Source organism: Daktulosphaira vitifoliae, unplaced genomic scaffold (genome assembly GCF_025091365.1).
Source record: "Daktulosphaira vitifoliae isolate Bord-2020 unplaced genomic scaffold, ASM2509136v1 Scaffold_2, whole genome shotgun sequence".
Classification (NCBI taxonomy): Eukaryota; Metazoa; Arthropoda; class Insecta; order Hemiptera; family Phylloxeridae; genus Daktulosphaira; species Daktulosphaira vitifoliae.
Genome location: NW_026099573.1, coordinates 41,657,040 through 41,677,235, shown reverse-complemented (window position 1 = coordinate 41,677,235; position 20,196 = coordinate 41,657,040). Strand labels below are relative to the sequence as shown.

The following is a 20,196-nucleotide window of genomic DNA, read 5'->3' as shown; positions in this document are numbered from 1 at the left end:
CTTGTAGTAACTCTTATGTATTTCAGACAGATCTATTATATTATAGTTACTAGTCATGTTGAGTGGAAAAAAAAATAAGCAAAAATATTGATTTCATTTGAGAATAATTTATCATAAAAATTATTGGCTATTTAATTCATCAACTAATGATATCAAATGATTTGGAAAATGGTATACTAAAAAAATGTGTGCATTCTATTATTGACGTGTTATCGCCTTGGAGTGGATTTTTATTTCCATCCGCTTGATCTAACGAAATTTGTAACAATTTCTAAGTTCACACATCAACGTCACATGTGAAGTAAAGAATGTGTTTCCAAGACTCGCTGTAAGAAAACGTCTGTAACACACGGTGCGGAAATCAAATCTCCTTATCCGTTCAATCATAATTTCGGAACTTGAAATGTACATTATCAAACATGAATTAAAATCCATTATCATTACACAAATACTCTGTACATAATAATATTATTTAGTGGCAGCTGTAATGACGGAACTCACGAAACCTCAATAGTTTGCTCTGTCGTAAAGTGAATGTAGAGGGTGGTTGTTCTTTCTGTGGTACGGTTGAGGGGGGTGGTCGGAAGTACATAGTTCTTGCGCGTTCGTTTCCGATCTCGTTTTAGTGTATGTGTGGGCCGCCTGCTTTAACAGCCGCTGTTATAACCCTGTGGAACCGTATACATAAACACTAGAAGGCACCTGTTGTCCTTTCCTTCCCCTATTTGTTCTCTGACCCTCCCTTTGAGTGCCTTTTTCCACCAACTACACTTTGTCGGCAGCCGTCCGGCCGCGCTGATCTCTCTGCGTGTACCGCTGATTGCGGCGGACGGCCATCGCCGTCGGCAGCGGCGCTCAACTTACGGCGATCCGCCGCGTTATAACCGCCGAACGTTCAGTACGCCAAACGACACTGATATCTCGGCACGTCAACTGCGTTCGCCGTTACCTCGACGATTCCCCTTTTCCCTCCCGGCAGCGGCACGCGTTGCCGCCGCTATTGCACCAGCACTCACAAACGCACCACCACGCACAAATTCATTACACTGCACGACCGTAATAAATAATACAATAAGACTGTTCCACAATCTTTGACGTATTGCACTAGATTGAATTACAATATAAATATTTACACTGATTCAACTCGTACACTCATCCTTTACTTACAATCATTAACTTTTGCACGCTTTAAGAAAATTAGCACAAACCAACAACAACAGCATTACACCGCCTACTTGGAGAAGCACTTTTCTGTTGATTTTATAGAACAACAACATATCCCACAAGAAGTGACGTCGCTCACCTATCAAAAATCGGGCGTGCAAAAAACGGAGGAGGTAAAATATTATTTATTAACTTGACTAATCTTAGGTGAATTCACCAATTTACTGTTAATAACTTGAAAAAATTGAACAAGTGACTTTATTTTTAGCCATGTCAATTACAGGTTCTCTAAATCTTATGTACGACATTTTTAACAACAATTTGTCTTTTTTTCTTAAAAATATAAAGAAAGATAACCTGTTGTGTATTAATTTACAAGATTCTACGTTATTATTTTGCATGCATATTTATTTAAAAACTATTTTTGAAAAACTTAAAAATACGTACATATTTTAAATTTATTACTTTCGACTACAAAAGTATTATATATTTCACATTTCATATTGTTTCCTCAATAATGCAAACTAAAAAACAATCATTTTTATTGAAACACTTGTCCTATTTGGAACAAAAGACGAATAAAGTAAAATGTCAATTGAATAAAAATATTCTCTTTAGCTCAATAGTTTCGATATTTTAGTTTTTTTAATAAAAAACTATTTTTGTTCAATGTTATTTTTATTAAAGGACACGCTCAGATAATTGCGTTCTGTAGAAAAAAATCCTTTTAATAACGTGTCGTAGAAAGAGGTTAAAATTTCGATAATATTTTAAACGTTTCTTTAATCTTTGGTTTATTCAATAAATAGAAATATACAAAGTGAACTAATGTATCATATATAGCAATCTTATCTTTGTACAATATTTTTGATCGAAAACTATGCAATCAATTTTACGACGCGTTTATACTTTTTCTCTTCGAAGTGATGAAAAAAGACGTCTATTTGATGTTTCTAGAAGTACTGTATCAGTTGCTAAATATTACTTGTATCATAATATTCATAGACTTGCAATGTTTATTTATTTATTGTTCAATAAGGCTAATATACCAATAAATATAAAGTAATAAAATAAGTAAAATACCGCTTTATTGAAATGTAATACCAAAAATATACCACAGTAAATAAGTACTAAAATCGATTAACAAGTTCTCTTAACTTTCGACCTTCATTTTTTAGAATGCGATTATTTAAAGTAAATAAGTATAATTTATTTACATTTCGAATTAAATGAAATTTAATGTACTACGAATGACACTTTAAAAGAAGTAAAATTTATTATTAAAGAAGCTTAAAAAATAATTATTGTCAAATTAATATTTTTTAATAGTAATAGTAATAATCAAAATAATAAATAAATAGTGATAGTAATATTTTGATATAACAGTATTTTATTATTACATTCATTACATACAATATGAGTGCACAAGGAAGGTTGTTGAAATATTACAGTTTATTTAACAAACTACAGATAAAACTGTATTGAATCATATACCGGAAAAGGAGTATGTCGATAAAATCAAATTTCATGTGATTGGATATTGAAAGTTAAGCAATTTAAATTATAATATATTACATCTGTTGGTAGCACATAAAAAAAAGTTACAATTGATTACAATTAGTAAAAAAAAATTTCTGTTTAATAATAATTCAGGGAAAGCTGTTGAATGTAAGATTGAGTTATTCATAGTAACATTGCCATTTTCTTTGTTTTTCATAGAACATTTTAGAACTTGTCGAATTTGAAATGGGTTTGACGTTTATTGTTGTTAATTATTTTTTTCATATCCAATAGTGTTGAGTTAGATCAACTGATAATTAAAGTGTTGTTCAAAACCGATAAACAAAAACATGGTGGATAGAGGTAAATCATAGAATTTTATTTCAAAAATATATTTAGTTATTCACGCGGAAATTATTATGATTATTACTTTTGTAGAAAACATCAAAGCTTTGTCTCTTTTCAATATATGACGTTTTCCATAGTGTGTTCAATTTTGTAAATATTGTTATTTAACTTTCCAGCTCAAAATTGCGTATCTGTCATTTAAATAAAATCGTATGATTTTTACATTTTTTTTAAAATTATGTTTATGATACATACAACGTCTATACATGGAAAATAACTGTAGACAGCCCAGTTAGACGTTTGTATTTTGTTCTAAGTGTTTGCAATAATTATTTTTATTTAGTGCCAGAAAGTGTTGTTTATTCTTATATTTTATGAATACTTTATACAGAAATTATTATTTTAGGAATATGATTTAATTCGGATCTAACAAATTCAATTTATTGTCAGATTTTGTAGAATAATAAACAGCTCAATATTTATTAAAAACAAAATATGTTTAAAATTATATCTCTATGATATGGTTCCAATATTTTTCAAATGTCATTGGAAAAATACACATATTATGAATAGCGCAACTAATTCGATAATAGTATTATTTTAATGCTATTCTATTTAATACTATAATACTATACAATTAAGTCTGACTAATATACAAGAATATATTTTTGCTGGTATATTTGGTTAAAAGTAGAATTTTAGTGCGAAGAAAACACTGTAAAACCACGTTTTGCAAAATAAACATTAATGATAGCTTAAACACAATTTTCTTACTTCATTTAAAAACTCCAAAATAAATTTAAATAAAGTGAATGTTGTAGTTTTTCATTATATCAATTACGGGAATTTGCTATTCAAGATTGTAAACCCACCGCATCTCCTGCATTAATAATAAATTTATGTCATAAACTATTTCATTTCTATGGCATTGTTGAGCCAGGTGAACTTCCGAACAAGTTTTTCAACGAGAATCTTTTCAAAGTATTAAGTTATTTATTTATCGAGACTAATAATATCGACGTTTACGGACTTTTCTAAAAGGTTTTTCAGTAACCTTAATGAGACATTTACCCAAATAACGTTGAATCTTTTTCATTTTGTCGTTTCATTAATAGCTTTTGTAAGGTTTCCTTACGAACAAACTTTCTATTCAATGTAAAATAATGCTTTAATTTCAATGAGAGCAAAGTTTGTTTGTTTTACTTATAGGACCAAAGGGCAACAGTATGAATTATTAAAAATCTCAGTAACGTAATCGAAAAAAACTAAAGTACAATCCTGATCTTCCAAAAAACAATTAGTATTTTTCCTTTGTTTTCATTCTCATGTATATATATATATATTACTTCCTCGCATCAGGTTTAAATTAACTCTTTTTTATAAATTACTTATAAATATTTTAAATGAGGGTTTAAACCCTATTAATTCTAGCTAGACTGCAAGGGTGCTACTGATACTGCTTTGATGTTAAAAAGCCTGTCTACCATGAATCCATTAATTTGTTGAATAATAACGTGCTGAGAAAATCAAGAATAATTTCAAATTACTCTATCAGATTTGCACATTTTGTGGTTATTTGCAAGAATATAAACTTAACATTGACGATTATGCTGTACAATATTGAAATATTTCATAGAAAGGTGTCTGGTTAAAATTTTCACTGTAAAACTCAAGGTTTTTTACCTCGAGTAATTTCTTCATTATCTGCAATGACCATTATATTCTATTAACATACTCTATTTAAAAAAATATGAGTAAATAGGGAATGAGATACTTTCAAAATTTGTGTTTACTGTAAAATCTACGTCATTTTTACAAATGTCAATAATAACCGTCTGATCACAAAAAAAATCTTATTAAAAAAGTACATAAAATATTTATCAAATAACATTTAATGAGACATTCGTACAAATTCCGACCCATTGATTTATTATAATCTACAAAGAGAGGTTTATATTATTTATTAATGATTAACTATTTTAACAGGCTCATAATCTTAAACATAGAACAAGTTATAATTTATTAGAGCAAAAAATATTCTATAAGAAAAATAAAAACTCCTTAAATGACGGTTAAATAGTTATATGAATTTAAGTAGAAAATAACCAATTGATTGTCTTAATTATAACTAAAAAAATTATATTATTATGTAGCTTTTTTTCATATAAATTTCAAGTAAAGGAAACTTGAAAATCAATTTTTATATTTATTATACGTACAATAATACTAATTTTTTTACGTGTATTTTGAATATAATATTGATTGATAATGATAAAGAAAATATAGTAAGGTGGTAAATCTTTTAATAAAACTCTGTTGGAATAAAACAAAACGTCAATATCATAACATCTAAAATGTAATAGAATTGTGTGGAACTCTATTTTTAGAATAAAAATAAATTGCAAAAACGAAGATACCATTAAACTTCAACTTTCAATCGTGATTGATTTGGGTAAAAATCAATAAAACAAAAATATTCATGAGAGAACTTTGCATTTTCATTTTTTTTTATATTCAATTGTATAAAATGATTAAAATGAAGTATTATCGTTCAGAACCATACACGCCTATTAGCATTCTATAACTATACCTAATCTATTTAAAACGGTTATTTAAATTTTAAGAATTTTGTGACTTTGGTAATACAAATAAAAAAAAAAGTAAAGTATAGTAGAATCTAGTAATGTAATAGTTGAATAATTCTTTAAATTAGTATTGATTGTGACACGGTACCGTGTTTCCCTCAGCCCTCAACGCTTCAATGCTTATTTTATAACAAATTTTAAGACTACTTACTCATAAAAGACAAGTCGTAAGAACGTATCTTTTTTAATCATATAACACATTAAATAATCTATAATTTGTTTTAGTTTTGAACAATGAAGATTTTTCATTGCTTCGCAGAACACTTCAAAATCAGCCAATTTCATCGAAATTATGTGATTTTTGTAATAATTGATTGACAATTCATAGACAGTTACTCGGATAGTTTTATATCTTAAAAAACCTTGTATTAGTTTTAATTTGATATAAGTTTAAAGGACGTAGGTTTTTTGGAACATAAAATCAAACATAACATCAAAAAACAAAACAAAATAAAAAATTTGATATGATATTTATGCTTCTATAATATTTTTGTTAATGATCAAATATTAAAAAATAGTATGTTGATATAAAGATACTTGTCTTAAATGTTATTACTACAAATTTGATTTTGATAAAAGCATTATTCAAACAGTTAGAGCGATTTATAATATCCACCAAAAATTATGTCATTATGTAATTGGTAAAATGATTGATATTAGTACCTACATAAACTTTTATTGGGGGCAGGGTTGGTAACAACTTTTTATATCAAATAGAAACTTATAACACATTTTTTTATTTTTAGATGATCTTTTTTTTCTTACTCATAAATTTTCTAAAATACCATTTTAAAAATTAGGTTTTTACATGAATTTTTGGGAAAGGGTTGCGTCTCTCTAGACCATGGAGTAAAGAGAATTGTCTCCATGATTTTAACTATTGTGCAATCAATTTAACCCTAGCCAGTACGCATAAACAACGTCTAATGAGTTTTAATTTAGTATACGTTTCAATTATTCAAACGTCCCGAAACATTTTCAAAAATTGAAAAGAATAAAAAATTAACTGTGTAAGTGGCCTTGTTTAAACTTTTCCTGTATTTAGGTTTTCAATTGGATTTACATAACAAAAGTATTTTAAAAGCAAGCCTATTTTCTGTAGCATATATAATAAAATTCATATAGATCTGGCTATTTTTTATTGTGTATGAAAATGTGATACTTGGTTATTCAATTAGTTATACAGAAAAAGTCACAAAGATTTTGCAAATTACTATTGGTTACCTGATTTGGAAAAAAAAAAATGTACCCAAGAAATAATTTTGATTCAGGTATGGTTTATTTAAAATATAAAGGACGATGCAAATTAAATGTATACCAAATTTAATTTAGACTGCGTCGAGTTCCACAAATGTGCAAAATTGGCGTTAGGACGGTGTACAATCTGTATTTGAATAGCTCAATAAAAGTATACATTTTTAAAGCACAAAGTACATAGAATTGTTGCCAATAAATTCAGATGAATTACATTTATCGCATTATTATTTTAACTTTAAAAAACTATATAAAGTATATTAAAATTGATTTTTAACTTTAACTTCACCTTTAAAAAAACACCGATTTCTCATAAATTTCAAACGACAGTTTGAAAAAAAATATTGAATAGATTAACTCCCCCTCAAATTATATATTTTTTATATAGAAACATTTTTAAGTATGGTCGGAATCAAATGAAACATTTTAAATATTTTGTTCAAATTTGCTAATTACTTATTAATTATCTATAACATTATAGAATTAAAATTTCTTTAATTAAAATAAAAGAGTTAATGTTTCATTAATTTTTTACTTTTGAAACAGCGATTATATAATATAATATATACATTATATATATATTATATACATTTTAATAAAATAAAAAATAAAACGTAAAACATAGATTATCGCCATAAAAATAATTGTCACAGTATTATTTAACTAAAAAATATAGTTTTAGAAATGTAACTAAAAATAACAACTATTACAGTAGTTATATATATATATATTGTAATAAACTGTGGAATTTTAATTATAATTGTGGAAACCAAATCATAATACTGTTTAAAATGAAATACACATACTATACAGATGATATCCCACACTCAAATCTGCTTAGTTGTGTTAAGTAGCGAAAGTACCGTCAATTAATACTTATGCGTATTAACAATATATTCTGTCAGGGTTTGTATTGGTTAAGAGCAATTCCTGTTAAAGCTATTTGTCGACACTTTGGTACATTTACTAATATAATATATTAGTAAATATTTGTAATTAACAAGAAGTAAAATACGCCGGTGTCACGAGGTTGATCAGCATAGGTCGGCACACGGAATATTTTTTGGGCAAAAAATAAAAAAAATCTACTAAAAACCCCACTTAATTTAGAACAAAAATGGTTTGCCCTATATTTTGATGATAAAAAAGATAGGACTATATTTTATGTTAATAATCGCCAGAGATATAAAGCTACTCGAAAGTAGATTTACTCTCTTATATAAGTCCGAAAATTCAGAATGACAATTGAATGTTGTAAGAACTATATAACAGAGAAAATTATTAATTCTTTTATTCGTGTTAATCAGATTTCCTTCATCTAAAAAGCCACGACTACTGCTGTTTTGTTATTTGCCAAGTCTAAGTCATTTTTATCACATGTGGTTCCTATTAGAGGGCATTGTAGTAGGTGACCTATTGTCTGTGTTTCTTTTCCCATTCCCGGGATATACTGCATTCTTCAGGCCCTTGGTATATTTTTTATAATATATTTTTACTAAATTTGTGAATTGCCCGTAATTTTCTGGTATTGGGGATTATTTTGTTGATTTTAGGGTCCAGTTGGGTCTTAAAATTTTCCCAGTTGGATTTTTTGAAATTATAGCATCTTATCATCGGTACGTTTCTGGATATATAATAGCATTTATTTGGCATATTATTCGTCTATGCTGAGAATTTAGTATTGATATTCGACTTTACTTACAAATTATTTTTTAATATTGGTGCTTACAAAAATTATGTAATTAGATTACAGCTTCCTCTCCATGTACCACTGTTGAACGACAATGGGAGCTTTGTATCATGTATTAATATTAGGTCATTTGCCTCTGCTCAATTTTTTACTTATTCTTCATCTTCATTCGTTTCATTATAGCCCCTGGTAATGTAGTGGCTATTAAAATCGCTAATTACAATTTGTTTACTTTGGTTTTCGAAATTTGTAATAAAAATAAAAAATATAAAAAATAAAATAAAATGGAATATTAGGCAATTTGTATATTAATGTAATAGTGCAATTTTTAAGTTCTATTGTGAGAATTTCTAAGTTGTTGGTTTCTGTATGATTTGTTAAAAGAATCTTTAGTGTTATCTCTTATAAATATCATACTGACGTATTTCTTATGCTGTCTCTCTATTGCCACCTTCATTACTTTTATCTTCAGATAGATGTTGTCCTTGTCTCAGTATGTCTCTTAAACGCAATAACGTTACATGCATCTTTTTGGTACATTTCTTGTAAGATTTCGCTTTAAATGTTTGAAAATCCTTAAATATTTATTGAATTTGTTATAAGGGCTGGTCCTGAAAAGGACCGTTTTAGACTCTGTATCATGGTTGACATAGGTATGGCAGTTATAGTTTAAAATATTTATGTAAGAAAATATATTTTTTTAATCTCATCCACGGGAACACTGTTTTGAAGTAATGTTTTTATGGAGTTTATGTTAAGTTATTCAATGTATAATAATATGTTAGTAATAATTTTACTAAAAGAATTTTGTATTTTGATTAAATTCGATTAATAAGGGATTCGTAATATTACATTTGGCAATCTGTCAACCATGATTAATATGCAAAAAATTATGTTTTTAATAATTTTATTATTGACAAACTCTCGTGTACTTACGTTTCCCCTATATTATTAATTTTCTTGATTTTTGAGCTGAAAACAATAATTTTAAAAGAATTTATTCATTTTTAGTTCAATTTAGTTGTTAAATTTATCATTTAACCTTATACTTTTTATATTCAACTTATTAAAGAAACTAATGAAATAATTATTATTGTTAACTGTTAACTAACGTCGGAGAAAATTACAAACTTCATAAGAAAAAAATTTAATTTATTTGAATAATCTATCATAAAGAATAATTATATTTAGGAGATTATTAATACTTCGTTGGTAATATTTTCTTTTGTTTCATTCTATTTATAGTAAACAGATTTTTATTAAAATATATTTTCCCAATATGTTAGCTATAACTAATGAAAACTTTTTTCTTAAAAGTTAATAGCTAAAGCATCTTGATATTCTATGCTATAATTCAGTTATCTTGAAATTATTGTTAAATATTTACTATAAAGTTTTTGTGACGCATCAACTACTAGTATGATTGATATAAATTAATTTTAGAATTTAACAAAGCAGTCCATTATTTGTGCCTATAATATTGATTAATGTTAGATTTTCAAAAAAAGTAAACATTTTGTAAAGCTAATGTCTAAAATATTGTCAGTAAAAATTCATAATAATTCGTTTAGTTTTTTAACAGCTATTTTAATGTAAAATGATGACTAAAAATATCATATAACTGTTAATAATTGTCATTTTTGGAAACATTTCCCCTATTATGAGAATTAAGAAAAAATTTTAAAATTATAGTGCTATTAACTTCAACTGAATACGATTTTTAAATCTTTTGTTGTATCGTTCAATATAAGCGTACAATAAAAAAATCGAGTACACAATCACAAAAAAAAAAACACACAACAAAGTAAACCAATAACTTCTCATCTATGCATCCAATCTAATATTATTCGTATTACTAAATAATTAAAAATAATAAATACATTTTTAATAGCTTATGAGTCTACTTAAGTGGAAATTTTATATACAAAATGTTTATATTTTTAATAATATAACCTTAACTTAAACTTAATTGAGCTTTGTTTTTTCTACCATTAAAACAGTTTTAAGATTTGTTAGAGAGTTCTTATGTATTTTCCTCCAAGACAAAACTCTAATTGAGCCACTGTTATATGCATATAAAGTTTTATGCCTAAAATAAAAAAAATAAGATATAAACCATACTTTATTCTAAATTAAATACAGAAGACTATAAACAACAAATGGAATATATTGGATTCCTGGTGTGCTTCGCAAATTAAATTTAATTATACCCTATAAATATCTTTTATCCTAAAAATATTTTTTCTACTTTAATGGTATTTTTCAAACTAATAATTGTAGTAGTTTTCATCTATTCTATCACTCTTCATACCTACTAGAAAAAAATATATTTGTTTATATTTGTCAATTATAACAAAAAAACTACTCTTGAGGAATTAAAAAAATGTTTAGTAAAAATATACAATAATTTTTTAACCATGACTCGCACAAATCTTTAATTTTTATAAACCATAACACATTTTTCATTTCAAAATTTAATAGTATTCTATGTTCCATAATTCCCAGAAAAGAATTTGGTCCTAATTCACTGATTTTACAACTGATAAAAATCAATGAGTTGAATAATAATTCACAAATATGATTCAATTATATAATATTATAATACAATTATATAATAATTTCAGTGTTTATTAATTTATATAATTGATACTAATTTTTTTCTTTAAATTACATAGAAAAAAAAAATATCATAACAAATATACACAATCATTAAAAATAAATATTTTATAAACTAATTAACTTTATTATTGATAGTAATATTAATGCATCCCTATAAAGATAAAAATAATATCTGAGTAACGTACATGTGTGGTATAAAAAATAAACTAATTCAATAAAATAGTGATAACTAAATAAAATGCAACTTTAAAAAGTTATTAAAATACTCCTTAATAATAAAGAAAAACACAATGAATTATTTAACAGATATAATATTACATATAATGTATATAAAATTTCAATATACAATATCATTAATTATTTTGAATAAATATTTATACAGAGTTGTACTGAAATATAAACGAAAAAAGAAAAACTATTAATCAATTAATGCTATTATCGAGTTTAGGCAATAAAAAGTATTATCAAATAAAAAGGTTCATACTAGTTTTTTTAAAAGGATTATATACAATTATTACAAATAATTGAAGAATTTAAACTAATGTAATAAATTAATTTCTTTTTAGGGTAAGCGTTTCTTTAACTTCCGCACTACTTTATAAAAGTGTTACAAAACTACCTCACCTTTCTAATTTTGATGATCCTTACTGAATGTCTTTTAAACTGATTGCTGTTATAAGAAATGGCAAACAAAATAGGAAAGAAATGTTAAATATTTATTGATCTTTTACAATTACTCAAATATATTTTAAAAATGAACAAAAAAAAATTTTGAACTAGCTGTTCATTGAGATATCTATTAATAAGTATTGAAAAAATGATTATTTATTGAAATTAATAAAATTAAATAAACTAACCTTCAGAATTTAATTCTATATACTTTTTAAGCATTAAACTATGAATTATATTGATTTTTTCAACTTTTCTTTAACTAAATTAAATAACTTGTTTTTATAAATTGAATAACTAATAAATATTGATGATGTCTTTTTTTTTTTAAAATTGTGATGATTCTGTTGCTTGTGGATGTATCCATGTTTACAGTTGAGTCCGAAGCAACAGAACTCAACTGTAAACATGGATACATCCTCAAGCACTTCAAGCTTCAAGATAATCTATGAAAGCTTTAACACATTCATTGTGATAGTTTTTTTAAATGATTCGTGTGATCTTGTAGATGGAACTTTATGGTTCGCATCATCTTTAGCTTATTATTGAAAATAATAGCAGAGTCAACTTTGCTCAACATTATCAAGAATCCCACTTTCTTGGTTGTTAACAATGCTTTGCTCTCATTAGTACTTTCAAGTACGATCTCCTACAAAAAATAAGTATATAAAAATTGAATATATTAACATTCCGATAAATAAAAAAACCCAGCACGGCGGGGTCGTGCCATAGTTGGGTCAAGTATAATGATATTTGACAGTGATTAAAATCACTATCATAAAAAACGCTTCAATGTAAATCTTTAGATAGTGTTTAATTTTAAAAAATTGGTGGATTTTTACAAAAGCTATATGATCTGCTATTTCCTTATTTATATTCTGATTAAGGTAAAGCATGTTGAATGAAAAAGAGATATAAATTTAATAATTAATTTATAATATTTCATATTATTTCTCATAAAAAATTATATTGATCCATACATTTTTCAATATGTTATAGCTTTATAAAGTTAAAAATGTAAAAAATAAAATCTAGAATTTTCACACAAAAATAACATTCGGTAGCCATTTTCACCATGAAAACAAAATAAAGTCCGAAATTTTTTTTCTATGATAAGGTCTATTACATTATCTTTAATTTAAGATATATTTAAAAGTGTCACCTTATCGGAACACTTTCAAAAGTTAATTTTTTGTGAAAAAGTTGTCATTTTAAATCCTCCCCTGTAGGCGGTAAAGGGTCAGATTTATAAAAAAAATATACCAATATATAGGTAAAGACATTGTGCACCTATAAAAAAAAAGTATATAGATTTGGTTATTTTTAAAAAAGTTATAGCAGTTTTAATTTAAAAAATTGAAAAAATTTTGAAAATTAGCGATTTTTTAATTTTTGTCATTTTTTTGGAGATTTCCCCCATTTACGGGGAACGAGGGAAATTTTTTCAATTTTTGAGGGTAATGTACTTCGATTAGATACGATTTGTGATCTTTTGACGTATCGTTGAAAGAAATCGGTTCGATGAGAACTGAGGAAAATTGGTAACAGACACAAAAAAAAATACATCATAGTAAATCAATACCTTCTCAGCTTCACGTCGAAGCTAAAATTTTTATAAAATTGGGAAATTAAATATGAGTGTTACTTAAAATGTCTCAATATTTCAAATTTTAGTATTTTATTTCTAAAAGTAATTATGTATCATTAAATGAATATATTTTAACCAATATCTTTTCAGCTTCGCATCGAAGCTAAAATAGAAATAAATATATCAAAAAATGAATATGTATTAATTATTTAATTTCTAGTAAAAAATCATTTTTACAAGAAATTAAAGATATTAACAATTACGGTCGCCACAAAATGCAGATAAATTAACTTATGATTCAGTTCAGCATACATATATCCTATACGGTACGGTATTGTTGGTCGAAATCAATACCGAAAATTTATGAATGAAAAACAGTGATTACAGGTGCACGAATAGTTTCCAAATTAAATTTTGCATGGAGCGACTATTCAATTAATTATCGTGCTACGATCCTACTAGACACGACGATGCGTAGAATATTCAAAGTTTCATTAAGTAAAGGTACTGAGTCTTGTAATTAACCGTATGTTACTAAACAGTTGAATAGTTTTTCTTTTTATAGATGCAACCTTGTTTCGTTTGTTTATAGGATCGGAAATAAAATAGTGATAAACAAGAATTTTAAAAATACAAATTTTATTTACTATACATTTAATTATTTTGAAAATTTAATTAGGTAAAAATTATAATTATTCGTAACATATTAGTTGAATAACAAATTAAAATTTAATGTTTTCAATTACTCTAAACATAATAAATTAATGTATTTATAGGTATTGGATGATAATGTATGTTAATAGCGGTTGAGTTGGGTTAATAATAAGATAATGAAGGAATCACTCAAGACCTTAGTAGCCTTGAACCCAATAATAAATCTATGTACGAAAATACTTTAGAAAGTACCTTGCATATTGCAAATGACGCCTTTGATTAACTATGAACATAATAAAATATATAAATTTATTAAGATTAAATAAATAATATTATTTGAACATGAACGTTTAATATAATAAACAAACATAGTGAAATAACTAACTCCTGAGAGAATTTTGGTTTAAGGTTGGTTTGTGGTTCGTAACTTTGATAATACCTTTACAATTTTTTTTAAATTAATTTATTTACAGAATATATGGATAACTTTTCAGTTTAGTGCAATTCTTAAAAGAAATAGTAATAATAGTGGTTTAATGAATATATTGTACTAATATTGAATGTAATATTAAATTTTTACAATTAAAGTTATCAAGATTTTGAACAGAATCTTACTTAAGATGAACAAGAAATGAGATGACATTAATAATTATTATTTCATAAATCATTTCACTAAATCGGACGTCGAAAAGTTAGCTATGTTGATGGCAACGGTGAGCAAGCGCTGATCGGTTTGTACCCAAAGCTATTGGCATACATACTCGACGTTGTCACTTCAACGATGTTAAAAAGACTCACGTTTGATGTAACATTTGGGGCGGGTTCTCGTTGGTCAGGCAGCACTTGTTGAACTTTGAACCGCGGCTTACATTATTAAAATATTTATAATTTTAGACAACGATTACCCATAAATGTTTTAATGTGTAAGAATGAAAATAAGTTCGAACATTTTTATAAACTTTAAAATTTTTAAGAGAAGACAGTATTATATATCGTCATAGTGACATAAAATTTGAAATTTCATAAAAAAATATTTTAAACTATAATAATTTTAATATTAAGAAATATCGAATCTTTAAATTTTGATTTGGTTCCGACGACGAACCTTAGAACATTTAGACATTAAACAAAATTAATTTTTATTTTGTACATCCCATAGAATTTAAGTTATAATAATTACATATAATCAAGCGCAACAAATAAGGCAGTAACGTAAAAAATTAAACTTTGACATTATATGGTATTTGAATTTAGGTCTCACTCTTCTTATAACTTACATAGAAATATCGAAAATTCGATTTGAATTGAAATTTAATTTGGAAAATTAAACATATAGGGTGTAATCAGAGAAAAAATTTTATTTTTGTTCTCTCGAAAAATAAGAAAAAGTGAGTTACTGCCTTATTTGTTGCGCTTATCGATGTAGGTATTATTAAAGAGCTTAGATAATAAAATTATTATATAATCTCTCTAATTAGTACCATTTGTTTGCAGATTGATTGACCAAAAATGTTCAAATTTAGTGGATTTGTAGTATCCATAAGCTACTTTCATTATTTTAGAAAAAAAAATTTTTTTTGTTAAAAATGTCGCTTACGCCGATTAGCCTGTAAATAGTAATTATTACATGATATAATGATAAATATTATTCTATGGCACATCTCCATTCAAAATAATTTCAAATATTTTTACATGTGATAATTAATAAAAAAACGAACCGATGAAACTTTAATATTTTAAAATAACAACCTTAAGGGTTCTGCAAGAATTTTTTTTTTGCTCTTGAACATATCAAAATAACGATAATATTGACACTTATTCACTGTACTTGAAATAAATGTATAGAATAGATATAATCTAAATAACTCAATTTGTAACACGATAACGTAGAACACTTAAGCACTTGAACTTCACAAAGATAGTAACTTTTTACCTCAGTGCACGGTGCTTACTTCATGTTGAGTGTACTGTGCACAAATCAAACCCAACCAATTTTGAACAAAGAAAATGCTACTCGTGTTATAACAGAAGCATTATATTTTTTATCTAAAATTAACTTAAATGAAATTACTTAAATTTTAAAGCTATTCAAATTACGTAAGCGACTCTTAAACGATTTATAAAGTTGTTCATTATAAATAACGGTTTTTGCTAAAAATATTTTACACAGGAAAATGTTAATATATTATTAGACATTTAAAGTATATCAGAGAAACTTTAAAAGGCTATATCGTTATATTGCTATAATGCTATAGTACTATAACTCTCATAAGGAGAGTTCAATATAATTATATGAAAAATAAATTATGGCATACTTGATGTATGTTGATATTTTCAAAAAGTTAAAAATTAAACTTCCTTTATAATTATTCAACTGAAGAGAGGATGATTCTTTTATCATGAACCACTCAATTAAAAATACAAATAAAACAAAATAAATAAAAATAATATTGATAATTTTATTATTGTATTCTATTAGTCCCATATTTTTTTTGAAAATTATTAATAATTTTATGCATTTTCAGTAATCATTTTATCTTTTATACCTTCTTAGAGGGATAGCTTTATTTTTTGAAATTGAAACATAAATAATTAACTAACTTATTGTATTTGTTGGATAATGATCTAATTAAGAAAATGACAATCAATTTACGCACCAATATTACAGAAGTTATTAACATTTTTATACCTAAACGGGAGGTGGAGTGAGGCTGAGAAACGTGTTGTAATAAAAATTACAGCACTCGCATATTAACTAAAGTTATTAATTAATTATGAAACACTGGATTAATTTGTTTTTGATGTTAATAATACACAGAAAAACTATATTTTGTTAGAAAAATTAAAATTTTAGTACTTTAAAGTATACTTCAATAGTTATTTAATTTATATACAAATATTAAGTATATTTTTATAACTTTTGTTTTTTGAGTTATTGTTTTCTAAAACTATATAGTTTATTTGATGGCTTAACATTTTAATATTCATAAACATTTAAATTAGATATATAATGTAATAAATAATAATTATTTATAATTAATATAAAAATTTATATTAAAATAATTATTATTTAAAAAGATATCTAAACTATTATTGTAATAATTTTAACAATTTTCTATTAACTATTGATAACTAAAAAATAGCGATTTTGAATTTTTGAACAAATTATAAAACATTTTTACTTTTTTCTTATTAGCTATTAGAGAGTAGTAATATTTTCGGAAATACAATACTAAAAAAATTGTTGAAGAATTTTAAAAAAGTTATTAAATTATATTTAAGAGCTTTTAATATACTATTTTCTTTATTTAATTATCTTAACATTTAATTTTAAATAACTATAAACAACTTTCAATATATACCATTAAAAAATTCTCAAACTTTTTTTTCCTAGGTATAAAAAAAAGTTAAATAATAATAATAACCATTATCTCACCAATAGTCTAATTTTAAAATGATAATAAATTTCAAAATACTGGTTTAAAAGTTAGACCAGACATTTTTTTAATTTGATAATTTTCTTTTTTATTAGTTGGTTATTTATATGTGGCCATTAAAATATATGGTAGACACTCTTATAGGATGTAAAGGATGGACAGAAAAATGTACTCGAAATGAAAAAAATCTAAAAATAAATTTCCGATATTACCAATACCGATATATCTCCAAGTGATTGAATTGGTGGATTGATATAAATTAATCACCTTATAATATAAAAATTACAAAATAACATTATTTAGTTGTATTTTATATTTCATAAAATGTAAGACGAAGATACGAAAAAAATATCATTTTTTACTTAGAATGTATTTTTTATCAAATATCAATAAATATAAAATTATAATGGTATTTAATTATAGGGGACTATTAATTGTCTCTAAAAATAGAGGAGGTAGTTTTAAATAATAGCCATTATATTTTTTAGATTAAAAATAATTAATTATATAATTATTTTACAGATGCATTTAATGATGATGATATTTAGTATGGCCGTGTATTTAATTTTCATTCTTGTCAAACGTTCGGGTGCCATGACACATCCAAGAGTGAAAATGTACGGACCTAAAGTTACTATTGTAGATCACCGAAATCCGGATCCCACTATAATTCCGCTGGACATTATTGAGGAAGCTAAAACATTGAGTCAGTCAGAGCCATACGCAAATGAACCATCTTGTCTAGAGTTACGAATAATGTGGCGTTTATCACAGAGACAAAAGCAATTACTACAGACAGCAAATAATAATATACCAGATACTACTGATCTTTTTTCATACAGCATATGGGATGATTACACAAAACCAAGGTATTCTAATCGTCAAAGATCATTGATAATGGGACGATCGCTGGCCGACAGGTAGAAATTCAATTTTTTCATTCTATTGATATGCTGAACTAAATACATATGTATTAATGAACCAATATAACATTAGTATTAATTTATTTTTAATTAACGAATAGCTATTTATAAAGATGTGCTTGTATATGACTGAAAGTGATATAAGGTATTTATAATGTGGGAAATCGTATCAAGTGGAGGTTTACGATATGGGTGGCCGACCCAAAGCAGTTGGTATAAAGGCGAAGAAAAATAAAAATAATTAACGAGTAGATATTTATGTTGATAAAAATATCCATATAAGCTTTATTATTCTTGCTACTACTTTTGATTTTCTTAAAGTTAGGGATGAAGGATATTAGGTCTGCATCACTTTATTTATCGGCCTATGAAATGATTTGTTTTTTGCTCATCAATTCAATTATTTGAGACAGATTTAATCATTTGGGTGAACATTGGTACTCCAATTTTATAACCCCAAAATTGTTTGTAGTTATAATAATGTAAGCCATCCTTGATTAACTTAAATTATTCTAGCTCCTCTAAACATCTTTTAAAATCTATTAATTAATTTTACATAAGTTGTGTAACTATTTGTAGTAAAATATGACAAAATATACATATTTTTCAAATCAATCAAAAATTTAAAAAAAAAACTAAATTGTTAATAAATAGCACCTTGGAACTCTGTCGAATGGTCTGACACGTCCGCTTTTCGGTAGTAGGAACAATAATCACCAGCCCACTGTACTGTAGTAGTAAAAAGTAAGCTTAAACTCCTTTAGAGTTGTAATTATTATGACTCGACTTGTATAAAAAAAAGTGTTTAGGCAAATCGTATACCAATTTTAATTAGTTCCAATTGAGTTTTTATTTGTATTTTTGGATGATTATTTTTAGTGTAATTGTGGTATATTCGTTGAATTGAAGTTGAAACTTATTATTTTTTAGATATCAAGTTTATTCACAAATGAGGCCTTTCGACAAAGTTGCCCGTTTATCGGGTACATCAAGAAAATTCATGGACGATCAAATGTCCAGAAAAGTAAATTTGTTTCGATTAGGTTATCCTATATCGAAAATGCCTGGTTCTGCTATGCGTTTAACGACCAAAGACAGGTTTCAAGAGCTAAAGGAGCTGATTCGTCACGAGAAAGCCAAACAATACCAAAGTAGTGGTACTGGTGGCAATGGTAGTGAGAATACAGACGGCGATTCAATTCCCGTCATACCTCTTACCGATCTTAGTCCTAATAGTCCTGGTAACAAACGGCCTGGGTACCAGACACTAATGTCGCATCCCAGACATTTCTCATATGGACAGTTTGGAAAAGCGACTAATAATAAAGTCGATGACAAACTTTCCACGGCTTCTCCACCTCAGGTTTAATATTTTTCTATTATTTTTTATTTTTAGACTAATGTCAAACTATGACTATCTCAGTATAAGTAAATGATTCGTTATACAATAAAGGTAAATGTATTTTTAGAATTTTTCAAGAACTTAATTTCAAATTTTGTATTACAATATAAAAATAAATATCAATTCACAATGTAATAAATCACATGATATTTCGGAATAATATATAAATATTAGTTTTGAAGAAAGCTGTTAGTTTTCTATTTTACTCCATATCTTTACTTAATTTTGATGAAAATTTCGATAAATACTTTTGTGAGTTAGACCATCGATACTTATTCTAAATAATTAACTATATACACAGTG

General features: G+C 25.8%; 1 protein-coding gene across 4 annotated transcripts in view; it reads left to right on the top strand.

Annotated features, from left to right (window-relative positions):
* Positions 1-846: 846 nt before the first annotated feature.
* The window catches only part of LOC126899366 (uncharacterized), a 31,551-nt gene continuing 12,201 nt past the window's right edge, over positions 847-20,196 (top strand). For 2 of the 4 annotated variants that reach the window (XR_007702563.1, XM_050674243.1), the window contains exons 1-3: positions 848-1,337; positions 18,091-18,488; positions 19,422-19,854. Coding sequence is in view for 2 of the 4 variants with exons in the window: in XM_050674243.1 (XP_050530200.1) it covers positions 18,091-18,488; positions 19,422-19,854 (831 nt within the window). In the remaining 2 variants the exon portion in view is untranslated. Of the gene's footprint in view, positions 1,338-17,343; positions 17,394-18,090; positions 18,489-19,421; positions 19,855-20,196 lie in introns of those variants that run through there. The other 2 variants (XR_007702564.1, XM_050674244.1) reach the window with 2 other exon arrangements.